This window comes from Ceratotherium simum, chromosome 19 (assembly GCF_057802395.1).
Source record: "Ceratotherium simum simum isolate JZ-2026a chromosome 19, ASM5780239v1, whole genome shotgun sequence".
In the NCBI taxonomy this organism is placed as follows: Eukaryota; Metazoa; Chordata; class Mammalia; order Perissodactyla; family Rhinocerotidae; genus Ceratotherium; species Ceratotherium simum.
Window position 1 is genome coordinate 28,249,188 of NC_141918.1, and position 13,747 is coordinate 28,262,934.

Sequence of the window (13,747 nt, forward strand, 5' to 3'; positions counted from 1 at the left end):
AGTTCTACATCCTAGGTACTGATTTCTAGGAATATTTTGTAATCAAAATGATAGACAAATAGGTGAATAATCTGAAGTTTCTGGTCCACTGATTTTTAAGATTTTATTTATTTATTTATTTTCCCCCCAAAGCCCCAGTAGATAGTTGTATGTCACAGCTGCACATCCCTCTAGTTGCTGTATGTGGGACGCGGCCTCAGCATGGCTGGAGAAGCGGTGCGTCGGTGCGCGCCTGGGATCCGAACCCGGGCCGCCAGCAGCGGAGTGCGCGCACTTAACTGCTAAGCCACAGGGCCGGCCCTGGTCCACTGATTTTTAGAAGGAGACCTCCAAACCAAAAGAGCCCTAGATCAGATTATCAGCTGACTGAGAGGTTAATACGTAAGACAGTGAGCCACCTCTAACGGCTGCATCATCCATCAACAAGGGAGCAGGAATGGATGCACTCAGCTTCCTTCCAGCGCTCACATTCTATGACTTCACTGTTTGGAAACTAACTTGCGTGGAAAGTGAACTGCTTATGCCCCTAGAAAAGTGACATGATCCAGGATGACTGCACTTCTGGAGTTGCCCCCCCCACACACAAAGGGACCAGAAATAAAGCCTCCCGTTCTTAAATAACATTTATTATTGTTGCAAAGAAGTCTTTTTCATGAGAACAGTTCTCACATTTATTTAAAGATATATCAGTTATGGTTATAGAAGCAAATGTCACTGAGGTGCTATAGATGAAGTATGCCCGACTAGGACTCTGAATTCAGCAATCTAATATTCACAATGTGTTGGGTGCCATTTAGCTATTTATCCAAACATGCCCTTTTTTTTTTTTTTTTTTTTAAAACACGCGCCTGCACAGGGTGGAAAAAGAAACGCCAAGGGCTCGCTAAAAAGGAGAAGCCTAAAAAAGATAAAATTCCCGCAGCAGTTCTGTTCAACTGCAGTCTGTGAGTGCAGGAATAGTGTTCGTGTGGTGAAGCAGTATGCCCAGTGGTTTCTCGGTTTTAACGGTGTGAAAGCCCTTGAGGTTTTCTGCGGCTGTCGGGGCGGGGGAGTAGGAAATTCCATTTACTGAATCCAGTCGATGTTCAGGCACCGCGCTATGAATGCAAACATATCTGAGACTTCTTCTATGACTTTGGCTGTGGGCTTCCCGGCCCCGTGGCCCGCCTTGGTGTCCACGTGGATAAGCAGGGGGTTGCTTTGCTTCCGGCTACGGCCCACAATGTACTGAAGGGTGGCAATGAACTTGAGGGAGTGGAGCGGGACCACCCGGTCGTCGTGGTCGGCAGTGAGGAGAAGCATGGATGGGTACTGGATGTCGTCTGCCTCTGGTAACTTCACGTTGTGCAGTGGAGAATATCTTAAAGGCAAACACACTCGCATGAGGCTGGACGTCAAAAGCACAGTTGTTTGTTCACCACGATAATCAAGGTGGACTGGTGGGCACAGTGGCCTATGTAGTTTACCAGCCTAACTTCACTAGCAATGAGGAAGCAGCTAACTAGTATATGGGTGGGCGACCACGGCAGACGACGCTTGCATGGTTGTTTAACTGGCCAGGGCAACTGGGAACTGGGGAGCTGTGTCCTTTATTCGGCTCCCACTCTGGAAGACTATGTAAGAAAGAAACTCACAGGGCTGTTGAAATACCCAAACTATATGCACACTTACTATCTTGAGCTGAATATTTTCATATTCTTTCGATTTACTTTTTCACTGCTACAAAGTGGACTGATTGTCTTTTTAAACCATTGACTGTGGATATAATAGGTGCAAGCCTTTCTTTTGTGGAGGAACTTGAAATCCACAGTGTGCAGCAGCTGTTTGCCCCTTTTATATCTATAACACCTTTATTCCAGGCTTAGCTTGGCAGTCTTAGGAAGAACACGGGTCCTTGCTGGGCCTGGTTTCCTGTCTCTAAACTGGGGAACCATGGATGGGCTGCTGACCTCCTGCTGGCTCTCAGTCAAAAGAAACTCCCTTTGGCCAATGGTGAGAACGTAGAGGAGCAGAGGAGGCACTTTCTGAAGGACAAGCTAAGTTTCCAGGTTAACAAAAAGGGTTTTCAGAGTAAAAGTATAGTTGAATTAAACAGTGATTAATAATAGTTAAGTGAGACTCACTTATCCTCTTAGGCGTATATTTTCTCTAATTTAAACTATAGCTTCTTCAAATATTTAGCTTTTACCAATGTGTCAGCAAGCCTATTTGTGCATTTAAAAGTAGTGGCTTTTAAAGTAAACTTTTTCCCTCCTACAGAATAGAATTTAGTAGTTTAACAGTATTCAATTAGAAATTCAGCTAAAATGACTGAACTCTTTTTTTTTTTGGTGAGGAAGATTGGCTCTGAGCTAACATCTGTTGCCAATCTTCCTCTTTTTGCTGAGGAAGATTAGCCCTGAGCTAACATCTGTGCCCATCTTCCTCTATTTTGTATGGGACGCTGCCACAGCATGGCCTGATGAGCGGTATGTAGGTCTGTGCCCAGGATCTGAAACCACGAACCCTGGGCCGCTGAAGCGAAGCATGCAAACTTAACCACTACACTACCAGGCCAGCCCCTGACTGAATTTTTTTAAGTGGAGCGCTAGCCATAAAAACACATAAAATGAAAGAAAAAACTGACTTGAGAAATTAAAGTTATTGTATCAAAATTTATAGTTGAGCAAGAAGACCAGGACAGAGGACACAGGCTTTTTGTGCTATTCCAAGGGCAATTCCTAAACACAGCTGATAAAAATCCTAAAACTCCTAAACGTGGAAACTAAAGAGAGGGAAGAGCCAAAAAAGAACATAGCTCGCAGTCTTGAGAATCTACACGTCTGCCATTTTCTCAGTGATATCGCCAAAGTGGTTGAGGAACGTGAATGAGGGAAGTTGTACAGTATTTCAATAATGCGACTTGTGGTTCCAAATGTATGTGGTTATCCTGAGAGCATAAAATAAGTTTAATTGCACTTGCATATATTCCTCTTTATTTCCTTATTTCTTAACTTAAAAAAGAAAATCCTATAAATATGGATATAAGGTATAATGACACTTTTTATTAGTTTTTGCTACAGTAACAAATGACAAATTTAGCAGCCTTTTAAAACAAGATAGATTTCTTATCTCACAGTTCTATAAGTCAGAAGTGTGGGTTGGCTCAATTGCGTTCTCTGCTCTGAGTTCAAGACCAAAATCAAGGTGTTGTCTGGCTGGGTTATCAGAAAATTCTGGAAAAAAATCTATTTCCAGACTCATTCAAGTTGTTGGCAGAACTCAGTTCCATGCGGCTATAGGACTGACGTCTCCATTTATTTGATGGCTGTTGGGTGGGGGTTGTTCTCAGATTGAGGCCCCCACCCTCCATCTTCAGAGCCAGCAGTGGCAGGTTGAGTCCTTCTCATGCTTCCAATCCCTCTGACCTCCCTTTCTGCCGCATCCCTGACTCCAGCCAGAGAAAGTGCTCTGCCTTTAAGGGTTTATGTCATTAGATTGGGCCCACTTGGGATAATCCAGGATAATCTCTTTATTTTAAGGCCAGCTGATTAATAACGTTAATTTAATCTGCAAAGTCCTTTCACAGCAGTACCTAGATTAGTGTTTAATTGAAGAACCAGGGACAAGAATCTTGGGGGCCATCTTTAGAATTCTGCCTATCACATCTCTGTAGTTGGTTGTTTTTCTTAAAGATCAAAACAAAGACAGACAGGTATTCCCATCATGTCCCCTACTTTTGCAGTAAATTATATGCAAATATGAGACATTGAAGGGGACAAAGAGTCAAATACTTTTCCCTTTGATTGACTGTGTTCAGTATTATGATATCAAATCATTAGCAACACATGTCAATACAAATTAAAACCTTACTTGATAAGCCAGTCAAAGTGTTGTTTGCAGTCCGAGCACCCGTAATCGGTGGTCCAGGCATGACCGATGGTATATTTGTGGAACTTCAGCATGTCCATAACTCCAACTTGGGCAATAACACAACCAAAGAGGTCAGGACGCTGATTTGCACAAGCAGCTAAAAACCAAGACAGAAAGAAAAGGGAGGCAGTCCATCATTAAACATCTAAGTAAACAAAAACAAAACAACACTTCAATGCTTTCAGAACTGTGGTTGCCTTTTTCCTTAGAGCACAGGAAAAAACCAGCATAAATCACCTGCCTAATAGCCTACAAGCTTTTTCCCCTCCTTCCAATATATCCTAGGGATGGGATGTTCTCATCAGTAATAAGAGATTTACTCCCCAAAGTGAATCTCAATGGGAGAGTGTTATTTGAAAAACTCAAGGACTTTCTACAAGACCCATGTCCCCTCCTCCCCTCCCTGCATGCTTTCACGGTGATGAGGGAGGTTAAGGAACTTGTTGAGGATCTCAAAACTAGCCTGTGATATAATAAGAAATATATATTCGTGTGTCTTTGCCCCCAGTTCCTGGCACAGAACTCCTAAAACTCTTGGAATTTCGTGAGTGATAAGGGTGAGAGGAGCATCTTTTATAATCCCTAACTAGCCCCTTTCAACCATACCTGAGTTTATGCTAACGAGGTGACTCTTGGTGGCCCCTAGATAGCTGATTGCCAGAGGAACCGACCATGTCATAGGAGGGTTGGAACTTTCAGCCCCACCCCCAACCTCTGGGGAGGGGAGAGGGGCTGGAGATCAAGTTAATCACTAATGGCTAATGATTTAATCAACCATGCCTGCATAACAGAACTTCCATAAAAACCCCTAAACAACAGAGTTTGGCATGCCCAGAGAGGATATGAAAGTTCTGCATGCAACCCCACCCCATCCTTTCCCTATGGATCTCTTCCATCTGACTGTTCCTGAGATCTGTCCTTTATAACAAACCAGTAAATGTAGGAAAAGAGTGTTCCTAAGTTCTTTGAGCTGTTCTAGCAAATTACTGAACTCGAGGAGCGGGTCATGGGAACCCCCAATTTATAGCTGGTTGGTCAGAAGTATAGGAGGCCCAGGACTTGGGATTGGCGTCTGAAGTGGGGGCAGTCTTGTGGGACTGAGCCCTTACCCTGTGGGGTCTGAGCTAACCCTGGTAGTGTCAGAACTGAACTGAATTTTAGGACACCCAGTTGGTGCCTGGCGAGTTGGAGAATAGGTTGGTGTGGGAAAAAACCCCACACATTTGGCGTCAGAAGTATTGTGAGTAGAAATAGTTCATATGGCCCAAGGCAGAAGAGGGCCTAAACCCAGCTCAGGGCTCTAACCAATACCGGCACACCTTCTTGTTCTGTTTTAAAAATACTCTTTATTGTATACTTATGTTACTTAAACCTAATTTTTTTTGATAATTCAACAAATATTTATTGAACACCTGCTATGTGCCTGGCACTAGGCCTGGGGATATATCAGTGAATACTTTAGTGGGAAAGATAAAGAAGTGAACAAGAAGTTATAGTGTGCCAACCACTACTGCTGAGAAAGTTCAGGCGCTATGGAAGTGGGGTGTAGGGTACCTAACCCGAGGTTAGGCAGTTAGGGAGGAAGTCACATCAAAGCTGGCATGACTAGGAGTTAGTCAAGGGATTTAGACTTTTCCTGTCTCTAGCAAAAAAACATCGTTCCCACCCCAATTCTGCTATCAGTGCTTATTCATAAGACTGAATCCTGAGTCCCACCCTCGGAAGTCCTGATTCTCTCACTCAGACAGGAGGGGCAGGGATCTGTCCTTTTACTTAAGTATTCAGCATACTATGGGGGAACTTCATCTCTGCCGGTTCCTTAAGTGACCAGGTTTGTCAACAGACATAAACCAACTCCTGAATATGAAATGCCGAACATATAAAGGAGTTATTGGAGGAACCAGAAAATTACAAAACAATTCTCCTACTATTGGAATCAGATGGTATTTTCAATGTCCTCTCCCATTAAATCTTGGATTCGCTCTTAGTTTTTCCTTCTTTTACACTTCATGTATAATCCATATGCAAGTTCAGTTGGCTCAAATTCAAAACATACCCAGAATCTGACCACTTCTCACTACTTCCAATGCCACACCCCAGCTCCAAGCCACCATTGGCTTTCACCAGGATAGAAGCCTCCTACCTGGTCCCCTGCTCTTCTGTCTACCCTAACACCATAACAGCATCAGTGCATGATCCTGTTAAAAAATAAGTCAAATTATGACACTTCCCTGCTCAAAACTCCCCCAAAGGCTTCTCCTTTCAGAGTAAACCAGGTCCTCTAGACTGGCTATGATGTCCCACCTGATTTAACCTCCTGTCACCTCTCCCTCACTCACTCTGCCCAGCCACAGATGTGGGCCTCCTTACTGTTGCTAGAACACTCCAAGCCCCTGCTGGCCTCAGGGCCTTGGGTGTGTTGTCTGCCTCCTCCAAATAGAATAGGCAGAGATGTTATCTGTTTTGTTTCTTAAGAATTTTATCAATACCCTTTCTAAATTTAAACAAATTATTTTGGATGTATATATTTTACCTCATGGGAAAATGATTTTTTCAAGCCTATATTCTATTAAGGTAAAGAGTAAGAACTGGAATTCAGGTTTTGACATGACCCAGTATCTTTCAAAGATAAGGAAACTGAGTGAACATGCTGCCCCCGACCACCCCGCTCCAAATCAGTCGATTGAAAACCCCGAAAACTGTCACATGTGTGTTTTAAGTTGAGCCTATATGTGCTACTCTACATTTGTACAACGGCCCCTCATACCCTAATGACATTGGATGTAGGACCCAGCAAGCAAAGTTCAGGCCCACCATAAATGTTCGTTATAATGGTAAGTGCTATCGAGAGAGAAAATGCAAAGGAAAATTTCATTAACTACCCCAAATTAGGAAAAGCTACTTAGAGACAGTGCCACACAGAGGTTAAAAAAGCAGAATCTAAAACCAAGTGCTAGGCCCCAACCCCAGCATCACATTTTCCAATTGTGTGACGCCGGGCAAGCTATTCCACCTCTTAGTGCCTCAGTGTCCTCTCTGTAAAATGGGGATAACACTCGTCCTCATCTCACAGGCTGCATGCACATCAAATGAGAGCATGCGTGTCAAGGGCTAGCACTGGACCCTGCACACAAGGTGCTCAGCAAATGTGAACTATTTCATTACTATTATGCTGTGGAGCCATCTGTGTGTTCCTCATTTTCCTTTATGACCCCTCTCTGCACCCACAGCATTTAGCATTACATGGCTTAGGTATTCAACAAATGTTTAGTGATGATCACATCTTACAAGTTCTCAGTAACACAAGCAGAGGGGTTATCAGGCCCAGTCCTGTGCTGGCTGAACCCTAGAAACCTGTGGATCCAGTCTGTGGGGAGAGGGATCCCACCCCAGGGAGGTGGGACAGCTTTTCAGGCTATCATGAGTTGAGTCAGTACAATGTGCGTTCAGCTGTTTCTTTATATGTTGCTTATCAGATGCCTAAACACAAACAGGTTTTGCTTTCTTTGTACCACTGCTCCCATCCATGAGCCAAAGTGAACAGAGAGCTTCCTACAATGTATCTGAAAACCCCAAGAGCGTTAACTAGTAAGTACAATGAATAAAATCCAGATCTCACCTACTAAGAGGCCTCCATTTGAACCTCCATTAATAGTCAGCCTCTTGGGAGACGTGTAACCTTCCTTGATAAGATACTCCGCAGCGAGCTGAAAGTCATCAAAGCAGTTTTGTTTGTTGGCCAAGATACCACCTACGATGTGCCAAAGTGAAAGACAGTTAATTAACAAAACAAAGCATTAAAAAAAAAAATAACAGTTTAACCTAAAGGGAATTCAAATGATGATAGGGCATAGTTTCAACTACTGATCAACTTCAACAACTTAAAAGCAATGGGCTACATTCAGAAAAATTGCCTCAATTTAAGTTTTGTTATGCATGGTGGAAATCATCATCAATACCACAATCGCTAATCCATATGGTGGATTCGTATTTCTGTAAAAACTCCTAGAACTTAAAAGGCAAATGCCCCAAAGGGAAGAAAATGATCTGTTAACGTCAGAGAAGCATGAGATTGAAAGAACGAAAGCGTGTCATCAAAAGGAACCTCTATGTGGGAGAAGCTGAACTTAAAACTGGAACAAGGCCTCGAGCAGTGTTCAGTCCTCTCTGAGCTCCACCTGGCACACGAGGATGCGGCTGCGGGCGCCTCCCTCTCCCTGGGAAGATGAAAGTGCTTTGCGCAGAGGCGCACTTCTCGCTCCTCTTGGCCTTGCAGGAGTTTGAAATGGGTGGGTGATGATGAGAAAGGAGTTCTCCAGTTTTGCCCTTGGTTACTTATTTAAAGAACTTATGTAGGAATGACGTGGGGAGGCGGGTGCTGCAGAGCAGCAGCCCATCACTGTTTCTCAATTCTTGAATGAAGAGGATCTCAAACATCTCCCCAGAGAATCTGGGCTTTCTCATCTAGAAGTCATTCCGATGTCTAAAACCACACAAAGAAATTACTTAAAGAGAGGAACATTTCAAGATCTTGGAATATCGAAAAGCAAAGGCCAAAAGTCAGAGGGATGCCCTTAAAGAAACAGATGTCTGAAATAACTGCCTATGAAATGAACAAAAAGCAGACACAGATCTAATCAGATATTTGAGATTAACCACTTCTGCAGAAATTCAATTAAAAATGAAGCAGTGCTACTGAAGAAATTTTTTTATATAGCAAAACAAATGTTAAGGTTTTAATAAGAAATTATCAGTGAATTAGAACAGCTAGGATTACTTAGTTTCCAGGAATAATATCATTTTGGGTATATGACTATATTTTTTAAAGAGCACTAAATTTTAAACTCAATTAACTGAATGGAATTTAGATTTTTCAACATCCAGTATACTAGGGTCTAATGGGAAAACGTCCATTTCTGGCCCTTTCACTACCTAAATTTAAAGAAAGTTTATGCATCAGTCTAAATACAGTCCACTTTTAGCCCTAGTCAAGCTCCAAACTCCCCTCCTCCCAAGGCTTTTGGACAGTAAGTTGGTCCTAATTAACAGAGAGATGAGAAAGAGAGCTGACCAGGACTGAGGGCACACTTCCCTATCAGAGCATCGTGGGCACCTGATGACCAGAGGGGTTTTATGGAAAGAATTCAGGTTCTTTGAGGAGACGGCGCAGGATCAGGAGGCGGTCCGTGCAGGTGGATGTGTGTCTGAGTGTGTACACCACAAATTTTAACTAAGAAATCAGGCGGGTCAAGGGGTCCAGACTTAGCATTGGATTTGGGATGTTTATGTAGAGATTTTATTCTTATTTATTCTCCTTTTGTCAGTCATCTCTTAATATCACAGTTTCACAGTATGGTTTTAGTGTAATTAAACTCTAATGTCAGATCAAAGTCAAAATTATACAATGAATTCTACGCCATTTCAAATACAATGACAACTGATAAAGTCTTTGGGGATGACCCTGGCAGCAGTCGACCTAACGATGGAAGGCAGGCCTGTGGCCTGTGGGTTAATTAGGAACACTCCCTCTTGCTAAGATGTTTAAATTGTTGTCTGACATCAGCTCTTGGGATGCATGCTGGATACCCAGGGTTAGGCCTGGGCCTTTCCTGCACCCTGACACCTAACAGATACTTATGTAAAATCTCTCTATAGATCTACCCTCAACTTGGCTGATTTGATTTGATGCAGAAAGCTGGAGCCTTTGGCCTCAGGTTTGGGAAGTAGAGAAGAACCAGAGAACACATGGATCTGAAGGGTGGTCTCTGATGTTCCTACTGCGGGAGAAGACCCTTGGTGCCTGGTGCTGCTGATCAACCCTAAGCACCGGTGCCACCTTTGTCCCTGAGTAGGCCTTCTCACACATGATGGCTGACGACGACAGAGGGGAGAAGCACGGCGCTGGTGGGAGTGAAGGTGCTTTCCCACATCCTCCTCCCCAAGAACACAGGAATAAGGCAAGTGAAGAACATCTCCAGACCATTGGTTAGCTTATGAATTCCAGATACACAAAAACCTAGGAGAGAGGTGTGCTCCATACATAAAGAAAAGGAAGAGATAGGGCTTTAAAAATAAAGATTATCATCCTTCAAAAAAATGGTGATAATCTGAGGAACGAGGTTGAGTACAGAAGCAGTACCTCAATCAATTAGAATACATGAATCAAGAGGTCAGAGAATGGAGACTGAATCATTAAAACCAGGAAAAAAAAAAACAAACACAAAACCGACTGAGTTCTTGTGTCTAAAACCTGCACGATAGTCACAGCAGCAATGCCAGGAGGATGCTATTTCTCAGCAACATTGAGAAAACCAGAGAAAACAAGTGAAAGGATGCCCACACTGGGAACAGGAAAGCTCTATTTTAGATCTCTTTTCTTTTAAGAGAAAATGACCTGTTTTGAAGCCCATTTTGAGACAGCCAAATAATGCTAAAGAGCACAAGCCAGACTAACAGGAGACAGAATAACAAAAAGTCCCTGCCCCAGACTCACTTCTGACAGTGATCGATAAAAATGCACCCCCAAGCATTGCTAAAAAAATTTTTGATTATAGTCTATAGGGAAAGCTTCTGAAAAATATGTACTTCATTAAAATAGACTACAAAGGAAAATAAAATGTGAAAAAACAGTGTTTTTTTAAAGGGGGAGTGGTGCCTGCAATGTGTTTGAAACTATCCTTATTTTTCATCTGTCTAGTCAAAATGCTTTTCTGCTCCTAACCCCCTCAGCTCATTCAAACACAGCTCTGACTACACCATATTTGCGTTTCCGTAGAGAAAAATACCTCACCTTTATGCCACGTCTCTCCGTATTCGCCACCTCCTCTGATGTTGGCCACTGCGAGGACACCGCCCATGTGTCTCACAAAGATAAGCCTGGACACACTGAGAAACAGTAAAAATAGTCAACCTTCCATTATCCTCCTAGTAAGGACCGTGTTGTCTCTCTCCATCTCAAAAAAAAAAAAAAAAAAAGTATCCCCAAAGACGTTCCACATGTAATATCACCTAAATAGGAGCCCAAGACTTTTATATTACTTGACTAAAGTGAAAATATATAACTCCTGATTAATGTTTAACTGCAAAGCTCATACATTTTTGTGATCATTCAGTATATCTCATTTTTCTATACTGGTAAATATTTCGCTAAACACAGTGGGATAAGCAATTCGTAAAGCAAACAGAAAAAACCAGAGGCCCTCACTGCATATTGAATCCATCTTTTAAACAACTGTCTTGGCAAACAAAATACCATCAGCCACATGACACAGCCCTGGTGGTAATGGTGCTGGGCTTATAGAAACACCCAATAATGGCCCTGCTACCATTTTTTCCGGTATCGCTCTCCAAAGTGTTCAAGTTGGAAAAAAGAAAGCTATTTCTGAAACATGGATTTTAAACAGGTTTTCCAGTTTTACAGACATTTAGATGTTGAATTAGACAATATAGGTGTATGAGAGGTAGAAGAGATGAGTGGAATGTTCAGGGCTGGAGAATGTTTTCTAGAAATAAACAGAAGAAACTACAGCACAAAATTTCCAGGAAAAACAGTTAAGTTCTTTGGAAAATTTGGATTTTACGTTTTGCTCCTCTTCTCTCCACTCTGACCCTAATGGTGCTGAGTGACATTTATTTTTCTATTTGCTGTGAGCTAACATTAATTTTGCTTTAAGAACTATTTCTGAAATTTTTATCATTCTTCCTTTTAGTAACTGGGGAAACCATGGGCTTCTGCAATCTGAGGCTCTAGATGGTCTGGGTGCTAATTTCCTGGATCTCAAGGAAGAAGAGGAAAGGAGAGTTGGGGTAGGTGATCCGACCATACAACCATACTGTTTTGACCAAATGGATTTTCAATTACTTGGTCTTCTCGTCAACATTTTTCATGCACCCCTGATGGTCTCTACTGAAACTACCAGTGTAGCCACTAGGTTTTGGGATAAAAATGGTACAGGGACCCTTCCTTACTCATATCTTGATTCCTGACAGAGCAGGCTTAATAAATACAGGCGTGCCCCATTTTATTGTGATCCGCTTTATTGCTCTTTGCAGATATCACGTTTTTTACAAGACCCTTCACCAGCAAAAAGATTACAACTCATTGAAGGCTCAGATGATGGTTAGCATTTTTTAGCAACAAAGTATTTTTTTAATTAAGGTATGTACATTGTCTTTTTAGACATAAAGCTATTGCACACTTAACAGACTACAGTACAGTGTAAACATAATATCTATATGCATGGGAAACCGAAAAATTAGTGTCACTCGCTTTATTGTGATACTCGCTTTATTGCAGTGGTCTGGAACTGAACCCGCAGTATCTCTGAGGTATGCTCGTACTTGTTGCACAAATGAACAAAGACAAGTAGTTTTAGCTACAGTAGATCTGCTCAGGAATCAGTGTCGTCTTCATCCAAACCCCACTGTAGGGACCAGGGGAATGGGGCTCAGGGTCTCTGACTTCGGTCTCTGACTTGTTCACTGAATGGAGCACGTATTCACTGGCCCGGCACTCAGGCATCAGCATGACTTAAAATACAAGCTTCAGTTTCATCACTTTGAGTGACAAAGAGGGGCACACAGTGACACATTTTACTTTTTCTTTTAAGGATTGGGTTAATTGAATGAACTAACAGTCACTGGCTTGCATTCTTAGACTAATAATCACAGATAATAAATATGGCATATGGTTTTCTCACACAGACACGGACATACCAATGAAATAGCAAATCTCATCACCTGGGAAACTCTCTGGCAAGGGATAGGAAGCCCATCTGTGGGCTCAGGCCCTGCCTAGAATGGTGGCTGGTACAGAGGAGGCATTATAGAACATTGAATGGTGCTGTCACTGTAAAGTGAATGAAGAGCCACTGTCACTACACTCTTCTAACTAGTTTCCTTTCAATTTACTCATATGATGATGCCTCACAAATCTTCTGAAAATAATATTTTACATGATGGTTTTACACTTTCATCAGCTCCTCACTAACAAAAGGATAAAATCAAACTTTTTAGCCAGATGTTCAAGGCAGTTCACAATTTGGCTATGAACTACTTGAAGGCAGGGACCATGTTTCATACTTCATCAAATCCTAAATCATTAGCAGAGTGCTCCACTGATATCAAGTGCTCAAAACAAGTAACAGTTTTCTTGTATTCAGATTTGGAACAGCTGGTTGAACCTAATCTGAATTTATGTTCTGGTAGTCACTAGTCTATGACGTTCTTCCCGAATAGAATCAGATTTCAAGTGAGGCTCTATTTAGAAGTTGGCTTAAAGCGGGTCTTGCTGGTAGGAGATTCCTTGTTTCTATTAAAAATGCTCAAAAGCAAATTCCATTTTATACTGTGAAGGGGATATTAAAATCAAGTTTGCAAATAACTAATAAAATATACTCATATAAACAATAGCCAATGTATAAATGCAGACTTTTCTCCCTGAACCTAAGTTATTGGGAAATAATCACAGAAACAGTGCAGAACAGTTTAAAATAGATGAAGTAATAGGTGAATGTTAGATAGTTTAAGACTCTGTGCTGATGAAAAACGAAACCATTCCCTCTCAAGAGAACACACAGTGGGCTGGTAGCAAATGACAAACACTGAAGGTAGGAGCTTTGTTTCTTCAAGACCTCAGCTATAGCCTCGCCATCTAGCTCTCAAACAACCTATCACTGAAGACACAAGATTAGCTTGTAATGATCCTGAAATTCCTGATCAAAAATGCACGTAGTTAACACATAATCCTGCCCCTCCACAAAAACGAATGGCAAGAAATATAGAGTTAAATATATTAGTAAAACATGATTTAGTAGACTAGTCTCAGGTTTCTTTC

The 13,747-nt window shown here is 41.9% G+C and overlaps 1 protein-coding gene across 1 annotated transcript in view; it reads right to left on the reverse strand.

The window, feature by feature from the left end:
• Positions 1 to 603: 603 nt before the first annotated feature.
• Positions 604 to 13,747, reverse strand: part of PREP (prolyl endopeptidase) — a 117,114-nt gene continuing 103,970 nt past the window's right edge. Inside the window, exons 12-15 of the mRNA XM_004422165.3 lie at positions 10,703 to 10,797; positions 7,532 to 7,663; positions 3,853 to 4,009; positions 604 to 1,360 (exon numbers count right to left, since the gene is read on the reverse strand). Coding sequence (XP_004422222.1) covers positions 1,066 to 1,360; positions 3,853 to 4,009; positions 7,532 to 7,663; positions 10,703 to 10,797 — 679 coding nt within the window. The 3' untranslated portion in view covers positions 604 to 1,065. The remainder of the gene's footprint in view (positions 1,361 to 3,852; positions 4,010 to 7,531; positions 7,664 to 10,702; positions 10,798 to 13,747) is intronic.